The sequence below is a fragment of the Cydia fagiglandana genome, chromosome 20, assembly GCF_963556715.1.
Source record: "Cydia fagiglandana chromosome 20, ilCydFagi1.1, whole genome shotgun sequence".
NCBI lineage: Eukaryota > Metazoa > Arthropoda > Insecta > Lepidoptera > Tortricidae > Cydia > Cydia fagiglandana.
In genome coordinates, this window is record NC_085951.1 from 886,057 (window position 1) to 900,238 (window position 14,182).

The 14,182-nt window shown below is 36.0% G+C and overlaps 2 protein-coding genes and 1 non-coding gene across 4 annotated transcripts; 1 reads left to right on the forward strand and 2 right to left on the reverse strand.

The window, feature by feature from the left end:
- Positions 1-168: 168 nt before the first annotated feature.
- LOC134674384 (large ribosomal subunit protein P2) lies at positions 169-3,986 on the reverse strand. 2 transcript variants are annotated; one of them, XM_063532453.1, is made up of 5 exons: positions 3,859-3,986; positions 2,589-2,761; positions 1,576-1,671; positions 870-950; positions 169-255 (listed from the first exon to the last, which is right to left on the reverse strand). In XM_063532453.1, exons 2-4 carry the CDS (start codon positions 2,758-2,760, stop codon positions 883-885), a joined length of 336 nt encoding a protein of 111 aa, XP_063388523.1. In that variant the 5' UTR covers position 2,761; positions 3,859-3,986; the 3' UTR covers positions 169-255; positions 870-882. The 2 variants fall into 2 exon arrangements, with proteins under 2 accessions (XP_063388523.1, XP_063388522.1); XM_063532452.1 differs by having other exon boundaries at positions 870-953.
- A 472-nt stretch (positions 3,987-4,458) lies between these two features.
- LOC134674841 (sulfotransferase 1C3-like) lies at positions 4,459-8,473 on the reverse strand. The gene is made up of 6 exons (XM_063532995.1): positions 8,333-8,473; positions 7,568-7,667; positions 6,579-6,871; positions 6,211-6,305; positions 5,752-5,935; positions 4,459-4,565 (listed from the first exon to the last, which is right to left on the reverse strand). The coding sequence occupies exons 1-6, from the start codon at positions 8,379-8,381 to the stop codon at positions 4,459-4,461; spliced, it is 828 nt and encodes a 275-aa protein (XP_063389065.1). The 5' UTR covers positions 8,382-8,473.
- Positions 8,474-10,118: 1,645 nt separating this feature from the next.
- Positions 10,119-10,191, forward strand: Trnav-cac (transfer RNA valine (anticodon CAC)). The gene has a single exon. It is a non-coding gene; the product is annotated as a tRNA-Val (tRNA).
- Positions 10,192-14,182: the final 3,991 nt, after the last annotated feature.

Sequence of the window (14,182 nt, forward strand, 5' to 3'; positions counted from 1 at the left end):
TACAGAAGACTCTCACACTAACAAAACGCGTGTGTTACGATCAGCACAGATATGGCCGCTAGGTGGCGACAGCGCCACGCGCGGCTTATGGCTTAATCATTTGATTTTTTCCGACATTTTCAACGCTAATACAGGTAACACGGAAAAGTTCAAAATAAAAGAAAGAGGTGTTTTGCAAGATATATTTCATAGAAACATACTCGCAGTCAAGTTACGCTTACACCATACTTGGAATAACGACCGCGCGTGCCGCATCTGCAAACAAACAAAAAACAACCTTAACCTCTTATCAATAAAACGTTTTTTACATTTTCTATAATATACAAGTCTCGATAATTGTGGTCTGACAATTATGGTCCATAAATATAGAGCAATTAAGAATATTTTTAAAAGATCAAGAGTTTTTAAGTTCACATGTCTGTTTGACAAAGGAAATTTAAGACCTAAGATGTCTATTTTTTATAAATTATTTCAAAGATATAACACGGTTAAGTATGTAGGTTCTGGGTTCCGAACCAGGGTTGAGCTTGATGATAAAAATTAATTTCTCAGAACTTGCTTGCTAGTCGCTTTCCGGTGCTATCTGTATGCAAACATCATGAAGAAACAACTAAGGGGCATGGCACACTGCGTCCGATACGCACGTACCTCCGAAGAGCGACGTACGAATCGGGCGTAGTGTGCCATGCCCCTAACCACAACACGGGCACATTTTAACCTGGGGTGGCAAGGTCGGATGTAAAAACCAATGCTGGTGCCAATTCTTAGGGTTATTGGATATTTCAGATCCAAATTTTAGATGTTACTCGTCTAGGTTTTCTAGGCTATATGTCAAAATAAAATAAAACGAAAAAAAAACTTCAGCTCACCTGCAAAATGCATTTAGTCAAAGAGACCGAAGCCCATGTCCTCATCTTCTGATTCGGATTCCTCCTTCTTGGTCTCCTTCTCTTCTGCAAGGTGAAACACATAGGTTAGAGAGGGATACAAGACTTGTAGACAAATAGTAGTAGAGTAGTGGCATCAGTTTGAGAATAACAGCAATGTTCTTCAGTCGAAAGATGGTGTTAGGTTGAAATCATCATTTAGTTAATTTTTATAGTCATATCTTGGCATTTTATGAAATTTTAAAAAATAATCTTGAATCTGGCTGGAATGAATTTAACTAGTCATATTCTAGATTAGTGAACTCAGATTTAATTTGGTAGGTTTACATTTTAGGATAAATATATTTTGTTTTACAGTGTTTAAGCAACACATTAATTTTGTTGTATTGATTCAGATAGCCCTCTAAAAAAATAAGTCCCATCTCATTAACCAGGACTTGCATGGTACTATTTAATTTGTTTATTTTAATAGCTAGATAATCATAATATAATAACAGACCAGACAAATGAATGTATGTATACTTAAATTTTTGGTACAGTTCAATCCAAACATGGACTCATACATTTTTTAATGTTAGTGCATTGAGAGCACGCTGTGTGTAGTTCATAAACCAGAGTCCAGAGTTTAAACTACCAGAAAAACATGACCAAATTAACGTTTAATAACAATCAAAATGGTAAAACTCACCCTTCTTCTCGGCTGCGGCGGCCGCAGGCGCGGCGGCGGCGGCGGCGGCGGCCGGCGCGGCGGCGCCCGACGGCATCGACGACAGCTTCTCGCGGCCTGACACATAAGAGAAGCTTAAGTATTGGAGAAGAAAAGGGGTCCAGATGCAGGGAGGAAACAGCAACTTCAGTAACGGTGTGAACATCAAAATTCTTCAGTCGAAAGATGGTATAGGATTCGATCATCATATTGAGACAGCATTCTAGTTGACAATGGTCAAGCAATCCACCAATCTGGCTTGCTTTTGCTTTTTTTGAAGAGCACCCATAAACTAAAAATACTGCAAGGGGTCCAAAATGTCAGGATGTATTTTAAGTTCTTTATACGCATTATAATCCATTAAATACAGTAGAAACTGCTTATAATGACAAAATCTGAGTCTTTAATGTTGGTTGCTAGTCTTTTAATTTCCTCATGACACATTATTTTTTATTTGGCCGAGATAAGTAATTCTAGGTCTCCCTTCTCTGTCTTTTCGTATGAGGAATTTAAAGGAGTGGCACAAGAAAGAAATGGTTGGCGATTACTCTACCGACAAGAGCAAAGCTCATAAGTTATGATAATGATGACAGTTACTAGGTATAGTAGGTATTAATAGTAATGCGCATAGCAGTGCATATACAGAAATTGCAGAGGTCTCCGCACTAGGCCAGGCCTGTATCGCGGAAGACCAGTTTACCATATTGTGCCATGCCTTTAGCTACATAATATATAAAAGGAGAAATACAAAATAATTTGGGTATGTAGTGCAAGCTTCTAATAATAACTAAAATACTTGTTAAACTAATTTTACTAGCAGAGCCTCCGTTTCCTTGTATGTTAGTGAAGAGAGCTAGGTAAATATAAGTTTTTTGGCATTTATTACAGAGCTGTTAATTATTGAACTAAGCCAACTTGTTACAATATTGTAGATAGTAGAGCCAGTACTGCCAGTTATAACAACCACAACACATCACTAGCAAATATAAACTCACCAGCAGCGATCAGCTCCTCGATGCTCTTGCCAGCGAGCTCGGCGATGACCTTCTTCAGCTTCTCGGCGTCAGCCTCAATGCCTACGGAGCTCAGGATCTTCTCCAGGTCCGACGCTGCCGGGTTGGCCTTGCCGCCCAGCTCGGCGAGTAAATACGCGGCCACGTAACGCATTCTGGAAGTTATACATGAAGATAATAAGCATTGGTTTACAACTGTAGCTCTAGGTGCAAAAAGAATCTTTACAGGTTATTTTATCCTGCCCAGAAACACCATACAAAAAAATGCCAGTTGAATTTGAAATTAATAGTGAAGGAAATATGATTGAATATCTTTTGTTATAAAATCAAATATAACAAAAAATACAATTTTGTTGCAATTTAAAATGGTTTAAATTACATTGAAGTATTTATCGCTACGGTTAGGACATAGGACCATGGGATTTATTAGGTTAAGCATCTATTTCTTGCCATAAATGTTGTTCTAAAAAGAGAAATTGGTTGTAAAAAGTCTATCAAGAGTTTAGGGTGGTGCATTATGTAAATATACTTTGAGAACAAATATTTTAGCAATGTAATGTACAATGTACAAAGTAAAATTATTTCCTTTGTCATGGTATATGAAACGTTGCCAAAAACTAAATAACTATCATAATTTTAATAGAGAAAATAAGCACATGCAAGAATCCTGCCAATATCAAACAATACCATGTGGTGTTTCTCTCACGGGTAAAACACGGGCTACCATTATAAAGGAAACTATATTACGGATTACTAGTATTACTACACTCATTAAACTGTCTACCAAGATGTTATAAACTAAATTAGAAACCTGAATAATTGCTGCACTAGTAAAGACAAAACTTAAAGACGAATATCTGTCTAACGAAGTGGTAGGTATTTCCTTCTTAGGTTTCTTGTTTGAAATTGTAAGTAAGGTAACTTCCACATTTTCTTCAACGGACCATGTAGGTACTGAATAAAAAATGAGATGAGAAATTTGGAGGTTATGTCAATATTGAATTTTCTATGTGTAATTCCGTGAAAGTTGCGTTTAAATAAACATAATTAAATTAAATAAATATATGTGAACTGATATTAAACAAATAAAACGTGGATTTGGTTCACCAAGTACATGATTCACTTGCCGCACACATGAACAATCCTAATTCATCCAACGCAATTTCAATATATTTCTACAAATAACAATTTCCACCATTAGAACACTCACTATAATTATTATATTCACAATTATTTTGATAAAAACACTTACTTTTAAGTCGTAAAGACACGAAACGTGTTAAGCCGAAATGGTATACGTTCTTCTTGAACAAAATGTCAAGAGGAAAGAAAGATGACGGCCAAGCTGCGTTTTGTTTTGCCGGTTTGACAGAAGGTGTATTTTTCCGACTAAAACACAGTCTCTGTTTTAGCCCGCGTTTTTAGCTTGCGATTATTTTTTGTGTCAAAAAACACTTTTTATTTTATTTTAATTACTCTTCTTTCAAGTTTATTATCAGCGAATTAATAAAATAGGTGATAAATTTTTTTTAGTCTTCTTTTGGCTCTTGGAGGTATGGAATGGATAGGTAAAATAAAAGCCCCAATTTCTGTACAATACTTATTCTTGATAATAAATTTGTTAACATTCTTTATTTTCATATTATAATCTTAGGTAAAATGCTAAATGCTATTTTTATTTTATAACATTTTGAGAAGAAAAATACACTTCTTGAATGTTTGCGTTCCATTCAACGCAACATGAAGCAACTAAATCAAGTGAAACATAATTAAATGAAAATAGATTATAATACTTTCATTAGTCTACCATCGTTAATTTCATAATAATAAGATGGGTTTAAAATAAAATAAATTAGAACGCAAAAGTTATGTCCGTTCCAGCTAGATTGCTCTGGATCCACGTTTCAGCCTGCAGCCGCATTTCTTCGTCGAAGTAATCTCGCCAACCACCTGATTTACCTTTAAAAAATTGGGGATCTTACAAAAAACTTTGAAAACAGCCGTAACAGACTATCGTACCGCACCAAGGTCGTGTGGCGCGGTAGTCTGTTACGGATTTAAGATTAAGTTTTGTTTGATATAGGTAATTTATATACAAGTCCAGGGACCGTGTGCATTGGGTGGATCTGCTATGTTGTGTGGCCGTACAGCGATTTTGATAAGATAACCCAGACAGTGAAAGTGTTATTTGAACGTCATAATTTCATAAAATTTGGATGTTTAAAAGTAACCCTTGCACAGTCTATGCCATGCTATATAGGGTACATCGCCAATTACTAGCCACCCCCCAATTACTGGCCACTTAATTTGATTTCTATTTATAGGTGAACAAAGTTCATTTTAGTATATAAGGTACGAAAATCCAATTATTAGCCAGTTTTCAATTACTGGCCACCTATTCCAAAAATGAATTCTATTTACAGATAAATAAAACTCATTTTCAGTATAAGGAAAATGGTCAGTAACTGAAATTTATCCACAACCCACTCGTTCAATAACTGGCCGCCTCTTAAGCCCCCTCCAGACTATGTGCGTGAATCGCGGCGCGACGTCGCGGAGCGAACATATGGCGAAGTTGACGTAAGACTCCACACTCGCACACTTCACGGCGATTTCGCAGTTTGGTTCGCGGCAATATGGCGGAAAAGCATCAGCTGATCGAGTTTAACTGTTAGTTATCTATGGCATCATACGTGATTTAGCTGTTTTTCCATTTTGTTTTATTGTAAAACCGTAAAATATAGCTGCTTTATATAATATAATCATAATATAATTCATATTTATCTTGCCACAGAGGAGCCAAAATATTGTGTAATGTGGAGTCTTGCAAGTTCGCGCTTCGCGTCTCCTTTGACGCGGGCCGAAATACCGACAAAAAACGGAGAACAAGGCGCGAAGGCGTGAACAATCTGCGAAATCGACGCCACACTTGCGTTCGCGGCTTCGCCCGCGATTCACGCGCATAGTCTGGAGGGGGCTTTACAAAAATGAGTTCTATTCACCTATACACAGAATTCATTTTAGTATAGGTGGCCAGTAATTGAAAACTGGCTAATAATTGGCGATGTACCCTAAATCTCTGTCAATTCACACCTTATTTACGCCCTCCACGTAAATGTATTTCCTGATGAACACCAAACCCTACCTTTCCTAATGAACCCCTCTCCGCCTTCATTCTTCATCCCTGGAATGGTTTCCAGCACAGACTGAACCGACTGGTTTTGCCTGAACACGTCTATAGACAGATGATCAGCAAGTGCCAGGAGCTGCTCTTGAGAGTACTGCTTGCCGCAGAAAGAGGATATCTTCTTTAAGGTGCCGGGTTTGTCCTGAAGAAAGAGAGGTGCTTAATAATCTGTTTCTCTTAGCTTGATGTTTTTCCATACTTAAAGATTTTATAAAGTTACAGTTTTAGAACTCGATCATCACTCATAACGGCTATCATCGGTTCGATTATTTATAGCTAGCACATTGATCAAAGAACAGCCAATCAGTAAAACAGGTAACTTGTGATTTTATAATTGATATTCTGGGCTAAATGAAAAATCGACAAAAGGGTTTACTTTAATGCATAGGGTTATAATAATATAGTTCGTCGTATTACCTTTATCATGTCTTCGTAAAACAAAAACAGCATTTTCGGATGGTTGCGCAGCTCCCAAGTCTCCTTTAATCTCGGGAAGAATGGTGTGAACAAAACTGGAAATAAAATAGAAAATCTAGAACTTGTGTTAAATCCACAGACCTGTCATTTAACTTACGCTATTTCTATGGTCTCCATAAAAATACTCAAAAATTCATTCAAAAGATAGGATTACGGTATCTAGAAGTAGGTTAATCCTTCGCGCCTGCATTGCATTCTTATCTTGCCGCCTTCTTCTACTGATAAAGCTGGCTTGCCAGATTACCTATATCTATCGATCGTAGAAAAATAAAAAGTTCGGTAAATTAATAATCCAAGCATAAACTTACTCGAATCTTCCATAAAAAGTTTCCAGAACTCCTTAAAATCCCCCACGAAATCGAAACACTTGTACATCCTCAGCAAATGATACCATGACACAGCCACATCCCTCGGGTCCCGGGCCACGAACATTACCCTCGCCACATCCAGGACCTTGGGTGGAAGGAGAGATAGGGGGAGGTGGGTGACGACTAGTCGGGGGGAGGGGGCAGAGGCAGCGAGACGGTAACCTATGGGAAAGTCGTGGAGAGATGGATATGTGTCCAAGTCTTGAGTTTGCTCATGGAGAAACGTGAAAAATCTGTAACAATATAAACAAGAGTGCGGCAGGGTTAAAGCCTCCTAGTTATATAGCTTGGCTTTACGCTGAGGATCATTGATTAATCTTTGTATAATTATTTTAATTATTATTCTAATCGAAATGACATCATCGATTGTAAATATGATGTGCTATTTATTTTCTATATTTTTGACATGTTTTAAAATCACTTTTTTTAGAAGTTTTAATTGGTTTGATACTGTGTATCCACTACTGCATGGACTATTCCTTATTCGCAATAAAGATATTGAGTATTGAGTACCTACTAATTGAGTATTTGAAGAGGAGGATTGGTTGATTGACCGCACGTCTCCTCTCATCTCTGCCTCAATGGAAAGGCAGCCTTACGTCTAGCTAGGATTCTTTAATAAGCGACTATAAGACAGTTGATAAGCGACATTGGATACGACTAAACCTACTTTTTTCGATGTAAGGACATAAATGTATTTTATTCGAATAAACTATTATAAATGTAATTAAATTAAGATATTAGAGAATTAAGTAAAAATTAAGTGTTTAAGTAAATGTAAGACAGCTACAATCATATTGTAACACCCTCACAGGGTAACATGTACGCTTCCTAACATTGTATTTAACATCATGTATTTCTATGCATCAATGTACATGTATGCAATAAATGACAATAAACAATAAACAATAGACTTATATTGGACTTACTCCAGAAAATGACGTCGGTGAAACATGTGTGTTTTTGCTGCCTTTTCGTAATCCAGATTATTCATCATCAGCCACAATATCTCGCAGGTCATCGTTGTGCCTGCAGGAAAGTATGTATTAATATAATAATATTTACAACGAAAGTGTGTATTGATTAAACCAATGCTTGACTCTATAGCTCACTAAGTACAGGCCAAAAACTTAACTGAAATGCTAAATGCGCCTGACAAAAAATGGACGGCAAGTTATTAACGTAGGGTTTGGTAGTACATATTTAGGTTTTGACCTCTGCGCTGAGTTATTTTAATCAAAACCAAGATACAAGCTTAAAATCAAATTAAGGTTATTAAGCAATATATATATTATCAACCACATAAATCTGTATCTAATAAATTATTTCCCGTGGTACGCTGTCGCTTAATTCGCCGAACGCAGCGTTCTCATGGCTGTAGTGAAATAGGAATGTTAGAATTGCATAGATTATGCATTTATACATAGGAATGAATCATTGGCATGCATTACTTTATGGGAATGGGAATATTGCAAGCCAATTTTGTCAGTGAAAGGCACAATAAGGTCTGTTTTCAACTTTTTTTTTTTAACTTTGCAATAAAAGCTCACAATTTGGTGTGCCCAGGCAGAATTCATCTTGCTAAAATTAGTGAGGGGGGTAAAAATAAACATATACTTAATACTTAGGTACCTATGGGTAAAAAAAGTTCGGGAATAAAACCTTAACTTATGAATAAGGGGGTAAATGTTTACCAGATCTCGGGTATGTGACGAGCCACACGTCATCAGGCCTGACTTCCATGGCTCGGACGGCATCAGCATGGTCTTCATAACTCTTCGGAAGCACAACTCCGTCCTCTCCAAATCGACGAAATCCGTTAGGTTTGCCTGGAAATTAAATACACACACTATGCAATCTAGGGACCATTTTATCTATAGTTCGTTTTTTTAGCATTAGAAAGAACTTGCAAGAAGGTAAGCGATCTTGACATGGCTTTTAATTGAAAAACGCTTTTTAAAAACCAATAACTATTACTTATGAAAGCAGAAGAATATAAATGATCGTATTAGATCCATAATTATTACATATTTGCCGTAAATTATTTTTAAAATGTGTTTTTCAATTAAAAGACACATCAAGATTGTTTACCTTTTTTCTAATGCTAAAAAAAACGAGGTATAGTTACTACAATCGCCATCGAAAATATTTGAACACTTGGCAGTAGAGGCGTGTTCAGATGTTGGTGAGCACCTTGGCCGCTCCGATAAATCTGATGGCAACTGTGCCTACCCAATGCTTCTAAGGGTGGTATTCCATCTGTCCAATTTCACTGTCCACTAAAAAAAGATATACCTAAAGAGCTACAAAATCTATAAATCTAATTTTATTTTGTGCGGCAAGTCTAATTTTACGTTTGAAATTAATTCATAGCAATAAGATAGATTTCTGACATTATAAAAATAATATTAGCAACAGATGCAATCAGTGCCGATTCTCGTTGTATTGTATCTTAGGGAGTTTTACCTTTGAATAATTGCAATAGCCGAGCATTAGTGTCTTCCGGTAGATCTTCCACTTTCACAGTTTTTGACATGTTTATATATACTAAATGAGTCCCTTCTTAAATGGTTTTTATGATTTAATCATAATGAACAAGTATCAAACTCTATTTCTTTGCTCAATCAAATTGTCAAGTCACAAAATAGTTACACAAACAAATAACTAAAATTTCAACAGATCTAAATTTAACATTATAAAATAACTAAATTGAAACTAACACAAATAGTTAGTGCCCCAGACCCGATCCCTTACTAAATTCATAATATTGTGTATAGTAGGTATTAGACCTATAATCCCATAACCCTACCTAGGATCCTAAATATTCTTGCCAAACGTTTTTTAACGATTTTTGTGTAAACTGTATTTAATGGTAAATGCAAACTTACTGATGTGCCGAAGGAAACTTATCAAGTTATCAAGGTTTACAAGATTAGATACATGACGTTCATTTTATAGAAAACAATATCGAAAATATTGGCCTATTTAGGTACTATTTTTATACTAATTCACTTCACGTTATCAAATTCTCATTGCCATTTTCAGAGATATATATAACTCCGTAAAAGATAAATAAAGTCTAAGAAAAAAACGTGCCTCGGAAATCAAGATAAAGTCATTCTCGAATAGATGGCGCACACACCTTTGGCCTATTCTCGGCTAGATGGCGTTGACGACACCGTTTGATATTTAACAATTTTAACACATATCAGTAAAAGAACATGGGTCAGTATGGAAGAATAAAAATTAAAAATCATTTATCCGTAAACATATTTTCATTAATTTATACATTTTCAATTTATCTTATGTTTTAATCGTGTTTCGATAGACGGCAGTAAATGTACCGTGACTACAAAATTTACTTTAGCAATAGCCCTCTATACGATCTATTCTCTTTGCCATTATCGATAGACGATAAGATAACGATGTACAAAATAATCTCAAAGGCAATTGAACTGTAATTTCGCTTTCATCTCTCAAGTTTCCGTAGTGTAGCGGTTATCACGTGTGCTTCACACGCACAAGGCCCCCGGTTCGATCCCGGGCGGAAACAGTCACACTTTTTATATTTTTTTTTACTTTTTAATGTAACTAAATGTTATAGATTTTTTCTGTACAAGTTTTAAATAAAATTGGTTTGCGTTTTTGTGTCTTTAATATATTTTTTGAGAATATTTAATAATTTTATGATTAATTTTATAACATACCATATAATAGAGCTAACGCAATGCTGTGAAGTAAATAAATATTATAGGACAATTTTACACAGAAAGTGTAAGTTATTCATGAATTAATTTATTTAAATTGTGTTTTTTATACAGATATATCCAATATAAACAAATAAAAAATAAACCATGCCATAAGTCCCATGTATAGCGCATAGACCAGACCAAGCAAGATTATTCCTCATAAGTAATTTTCACCTAACCCGTAATACATTAGAATTCATCCCATCACTAGATCTAGTGATGTATCGTGAGAACTAGAACATCGTGCGTTATGTAACATCTACTACCAGACCCACAATTTATTCATTCATCTACTATAGCCTTTCTTACATTACTATAGAGTCTAATTTCATTTGACAGAACTGCTTTTATAATTTTGTATTTTTATCGATAGTACACTAGAACACAAATAATTGATGCGTCTATTATACACCTTTATACATAGTCATAGAGTTTAATTTCGTTTGACTAGACGACTTAAGATTTTTATATTGCAACTCGTTGTGACTACCTACACTTTGTTTTCTATCAATTAAAAATTGTACCGGTATCAGATTTAGTTGCGAACGTGCGATATTTTGGAGATCAGTTTCTTTGGAATTGAAGTTAAAGTTACTATTGTTACTCGGCCAAATAATATTATTATGATTACACAATGCCAATTAAGCGATATTGTTTTAAGTTAATTAAGGTCAATAAAATTAACTGATGTCACAATCACAAAGTAGGTATGCGGCACTCCCCATCCCTTTTCACAACATGTCACAATTCCTTAACCTCCCGTTGCCAGGGAGGTTTAGGGATTATAAAAAATAACCCTCCCATAGAAAATGGACCAGCCAAAATGTATGAAACACCCTAATTTTATTTCGCGATTTCGGGGTTGGTCCCATAGTAAAAGTTGTTCAGTATAATCCCAAAACCTCCCGGGCAACAGAAATGCACTTATTTTTTGGCTACCCTGTATATCTACATAAGAATGATAACACTTCACAAATAAGTTTTAGCACTTATGTAGTTTTCCCGTGTCCTCGCAATTAGGAGACTGGCACGCTCACTACCGACCCTTTCTAGGGCTTCCGTATATAGGCTCCCCACTACGAGCTAGGTGGACCTAGCCTGAAGTTGCTCCATAGGTACATAATTATTTACTTTATTTAGTCACTATTGCTATAGTCGATCCATATATGGGGCTAATGCAAAATATGGGTTTTTATACGCATTGCATTTATACATTTTAATCAAGGACATAAAATAACATCAAATAAATCATTGGCTGTAATGTGCATTGGATTGACAGGAAAATACCGCGAAAACTCTAATTTTATAAACACAAAAAATATTTTTTTGTTGCATGATCATACCATACCATAGCAAATCAAAGATCCCTTTTAAGCGATAAGACCGCCAGTTGTTTACCCCTGCTTGTATTTCTGTTTTCTTTTGTATTGTTTTCTTTTATTGTGGTGTGCAATAAAGAATATTTGTATTGTATTGTATTGCATAGCAGAATAATTTTAGTATAAAATAGATAATAATATAGCTATAGGGATATGAAGACCAAAGTGAATAAGAAGTATGTTTACAAAGTAAGTTCTCAATTATCATTTGAAAAAAATCGACGTCAAAATTCATCATCGCCGTTCATCTTTTTTTAACCTTCTTAATGAGTCCATTAGACAGTACACGCTTATATAAAAGTAGGTATATTTCTTATAATAATTACCCAATAAGTGTAATCCGAACTATAAATACCGCCGCAGGCTACTAGCGACAAATACCAGTCGGCACACTCTTCTAGGAACTGTCTATCCGTTCACACTAGTTTACTAACCACCCTGTATAACTTGACCCTTGAGGTGACGTTCGGAGGTCAACTGCAGCCGCATTACTGTTGCGACACTTGCGACATTTTAGATGTTAATATTGTAATTTGTGATGATTTGTATAATTGTTTTTTTTTCTTTTCTTTTCTGTGTGAGTTAGCAGTGGTTTGGTATTTACTGTTATGCTGTTAAACTTGTTTGAAAAAAAAACAACGGGTTGCACTCCGGGAGTGCCGGCAGAAGTGAAAACTTAATGACATTGTAACAGTTTTTCGACCAGGTCACGTGTCCGTCTTACGAAGCGTCTTACGTCTTATGCTGTCGCGAGTTTAACATTTTTCCCCATCGCAAAAAGTGCACCGCGCCGCTAAAGAAGTTTTCTCTTCAATAAAATAAAATAAAATATTACTACTGAGGCCTTGACGCGGGCGCTGTATCTGTCATGATATACCTAACTAGTGACGTTCGCTGCCGCATTACTGTCGCGATTATGACGTTCAATTCGTCACTCATTTTATCAAGGAAATTGACAGATATGTCGCAGCAGTAACGTCGCAACTGTAACGCAGCTCTGCTAAGAAGGGCTAAGATGGTCGGCTCTTTATCATTTGTCACCATGCCTGTCACGTTCTAACAAGTATGTAAGTGCCAAAGCGACGCATGACATGACAGGTGATAAAAACGCGACCATGATATCGCTGCAGGATATATGCCATAGGATATCCCAAGGATATCCTTTACATTCATAGCAAAAGCTCGAGGACCGGTTCTAAAATGAGAAAGCATTTTGTCCAAGCTGAACTGGATAGACCAGGATAGACGCTTCGCTCGCGCTTCGCGCTCGCTCGGTCAACAAAGATCAGAATATACCAGTCCTCAGTCCTTGGTTAAACGTTGTGAATGTATTCATCAAGTCATATTACCAAGTTACTTTTACAGTTGTATACAGCAATTTTGATCTTAAGCCACAAAAGTTAAGGCACAAATGACTTATTTTAGAGAAAGGTTCGCAAATGTACTGATCAAGTCATATTACCAATTTACTTTTACAGCTGTTATTAGCAAATTTGAACCTTAAAGTGTACAACTTAAGGCGGAGTTGGATCGATTTAGAGAAAGGTTCGCGAATGCGACATTAACAGGTATGGTGCGGTCTGGATTAGGTTTTTGGTACGGTCGGAAAAATCAATACACGTTTTAATTAATTTTCCCAATATTGTTATTTCTACATACTGTATATATTTATTATGTCAAAATAGATGAATTTGTAAAATATGATATTCCAAAACCGTGATTTCAAAAATGAAATGTTAAATTAAATTATGGAAACGATCACAAGAGAGTAAAAGACATCAACGCGATGCGAAAAGATACGAAAACGAAACATGATATTTTGTCATAAAACAGCACCCCCACAAACCTCAGTTAAATTTTATCTCTTTCTAACAAACAAAAATGTCAAAAGGAACAAACGATTATCATTAGTTTAGTTTGATAGATTTGACGAACAATGTCATAACTGTCATAAGATGGTAAACATTATTCATCTAAAATTTAATTTGTCGACTAAAAATCACCCATCTACACATATCTAGACAAAGCATCCAATTAGATCTCCTGACAGACCTAAATAATTACTGAATTTGAATGATTTATTTTAATGGGTATCCCTTGAAGAGTTCGGGTGGACAACGCACATGTGACACTTCTGAGTGCGTACCGCGAACCACGTTCGACGTGTTGCCTCTCTGACGCACTTGTAAATTCGTACGTAAGTGTGACAGGGAGGCAACACGCGGTAGACCCTCTGCACCCACACACTCGACAGTTGAGATGTCTGCTTTTCTTACCTTTAATAATAATATAATAAATTCAGCTTACATTTACCCCCCAAATGTCTCCCTAAAATAATAACTATACAGTCATGCAAGCTTGTTCTGCTACCATTACCCACACGCGTGGCACATACTCGACATGTTGTGCAACGGTG

What these genes read in the sequence shown, in the direction of transcription:
- LOC134674384 (XM_063532452.1), bottom strand. Translation starts at nt 2,760, where the DNA reads ATGCGTTACGTGGCCGCGTATTTACTCGCCGAGCTGGGCGGCAAGGCC. An exon ending in CGAGGAGCTGATCGCTGCTG is followed by an intron (nt 1,672 to 2,588) that starts GTGAGTTTATAT and finishes CTTATGTGTCAG; the next exon opens with GCCGCGAGAAGCTGTCGTCG. An exon ending in CGCCGCAGCCGAGAAGAAGG is followed by an intron (nt 954 to 1,575) that starts GTGAGTTTTACC and finishes TTCACCTTGCAG; the next exon opens with AAGAGAAGGAGACCAAGAAG.
- LOC134674841 (XM_063532995.1), bottom strand. Translation starts at nt 8,381, where the DNA reads ATGGAAGTCAGGCCTGATGACGTGTGGCTCGTCACATACCCGAGATCT. An exon ending in CACCGACGTCATTTTCTGGA is followed by an intron (nt 6,872 to 7,567) that starts GTAAGTCCAATA and finishes ATATTGTTACAG; the next exon opens with ATTTTTCACGTTTCTCCATG. An exon ending in TTTACGAAGACATGATAAAG is followed by an intron (nt 5,936 to 6,210) that starts GTAATACGACGA and finishes CTCTTTCTTCAG; the next exon opens with GACAAACCCGGCACCTTAAA.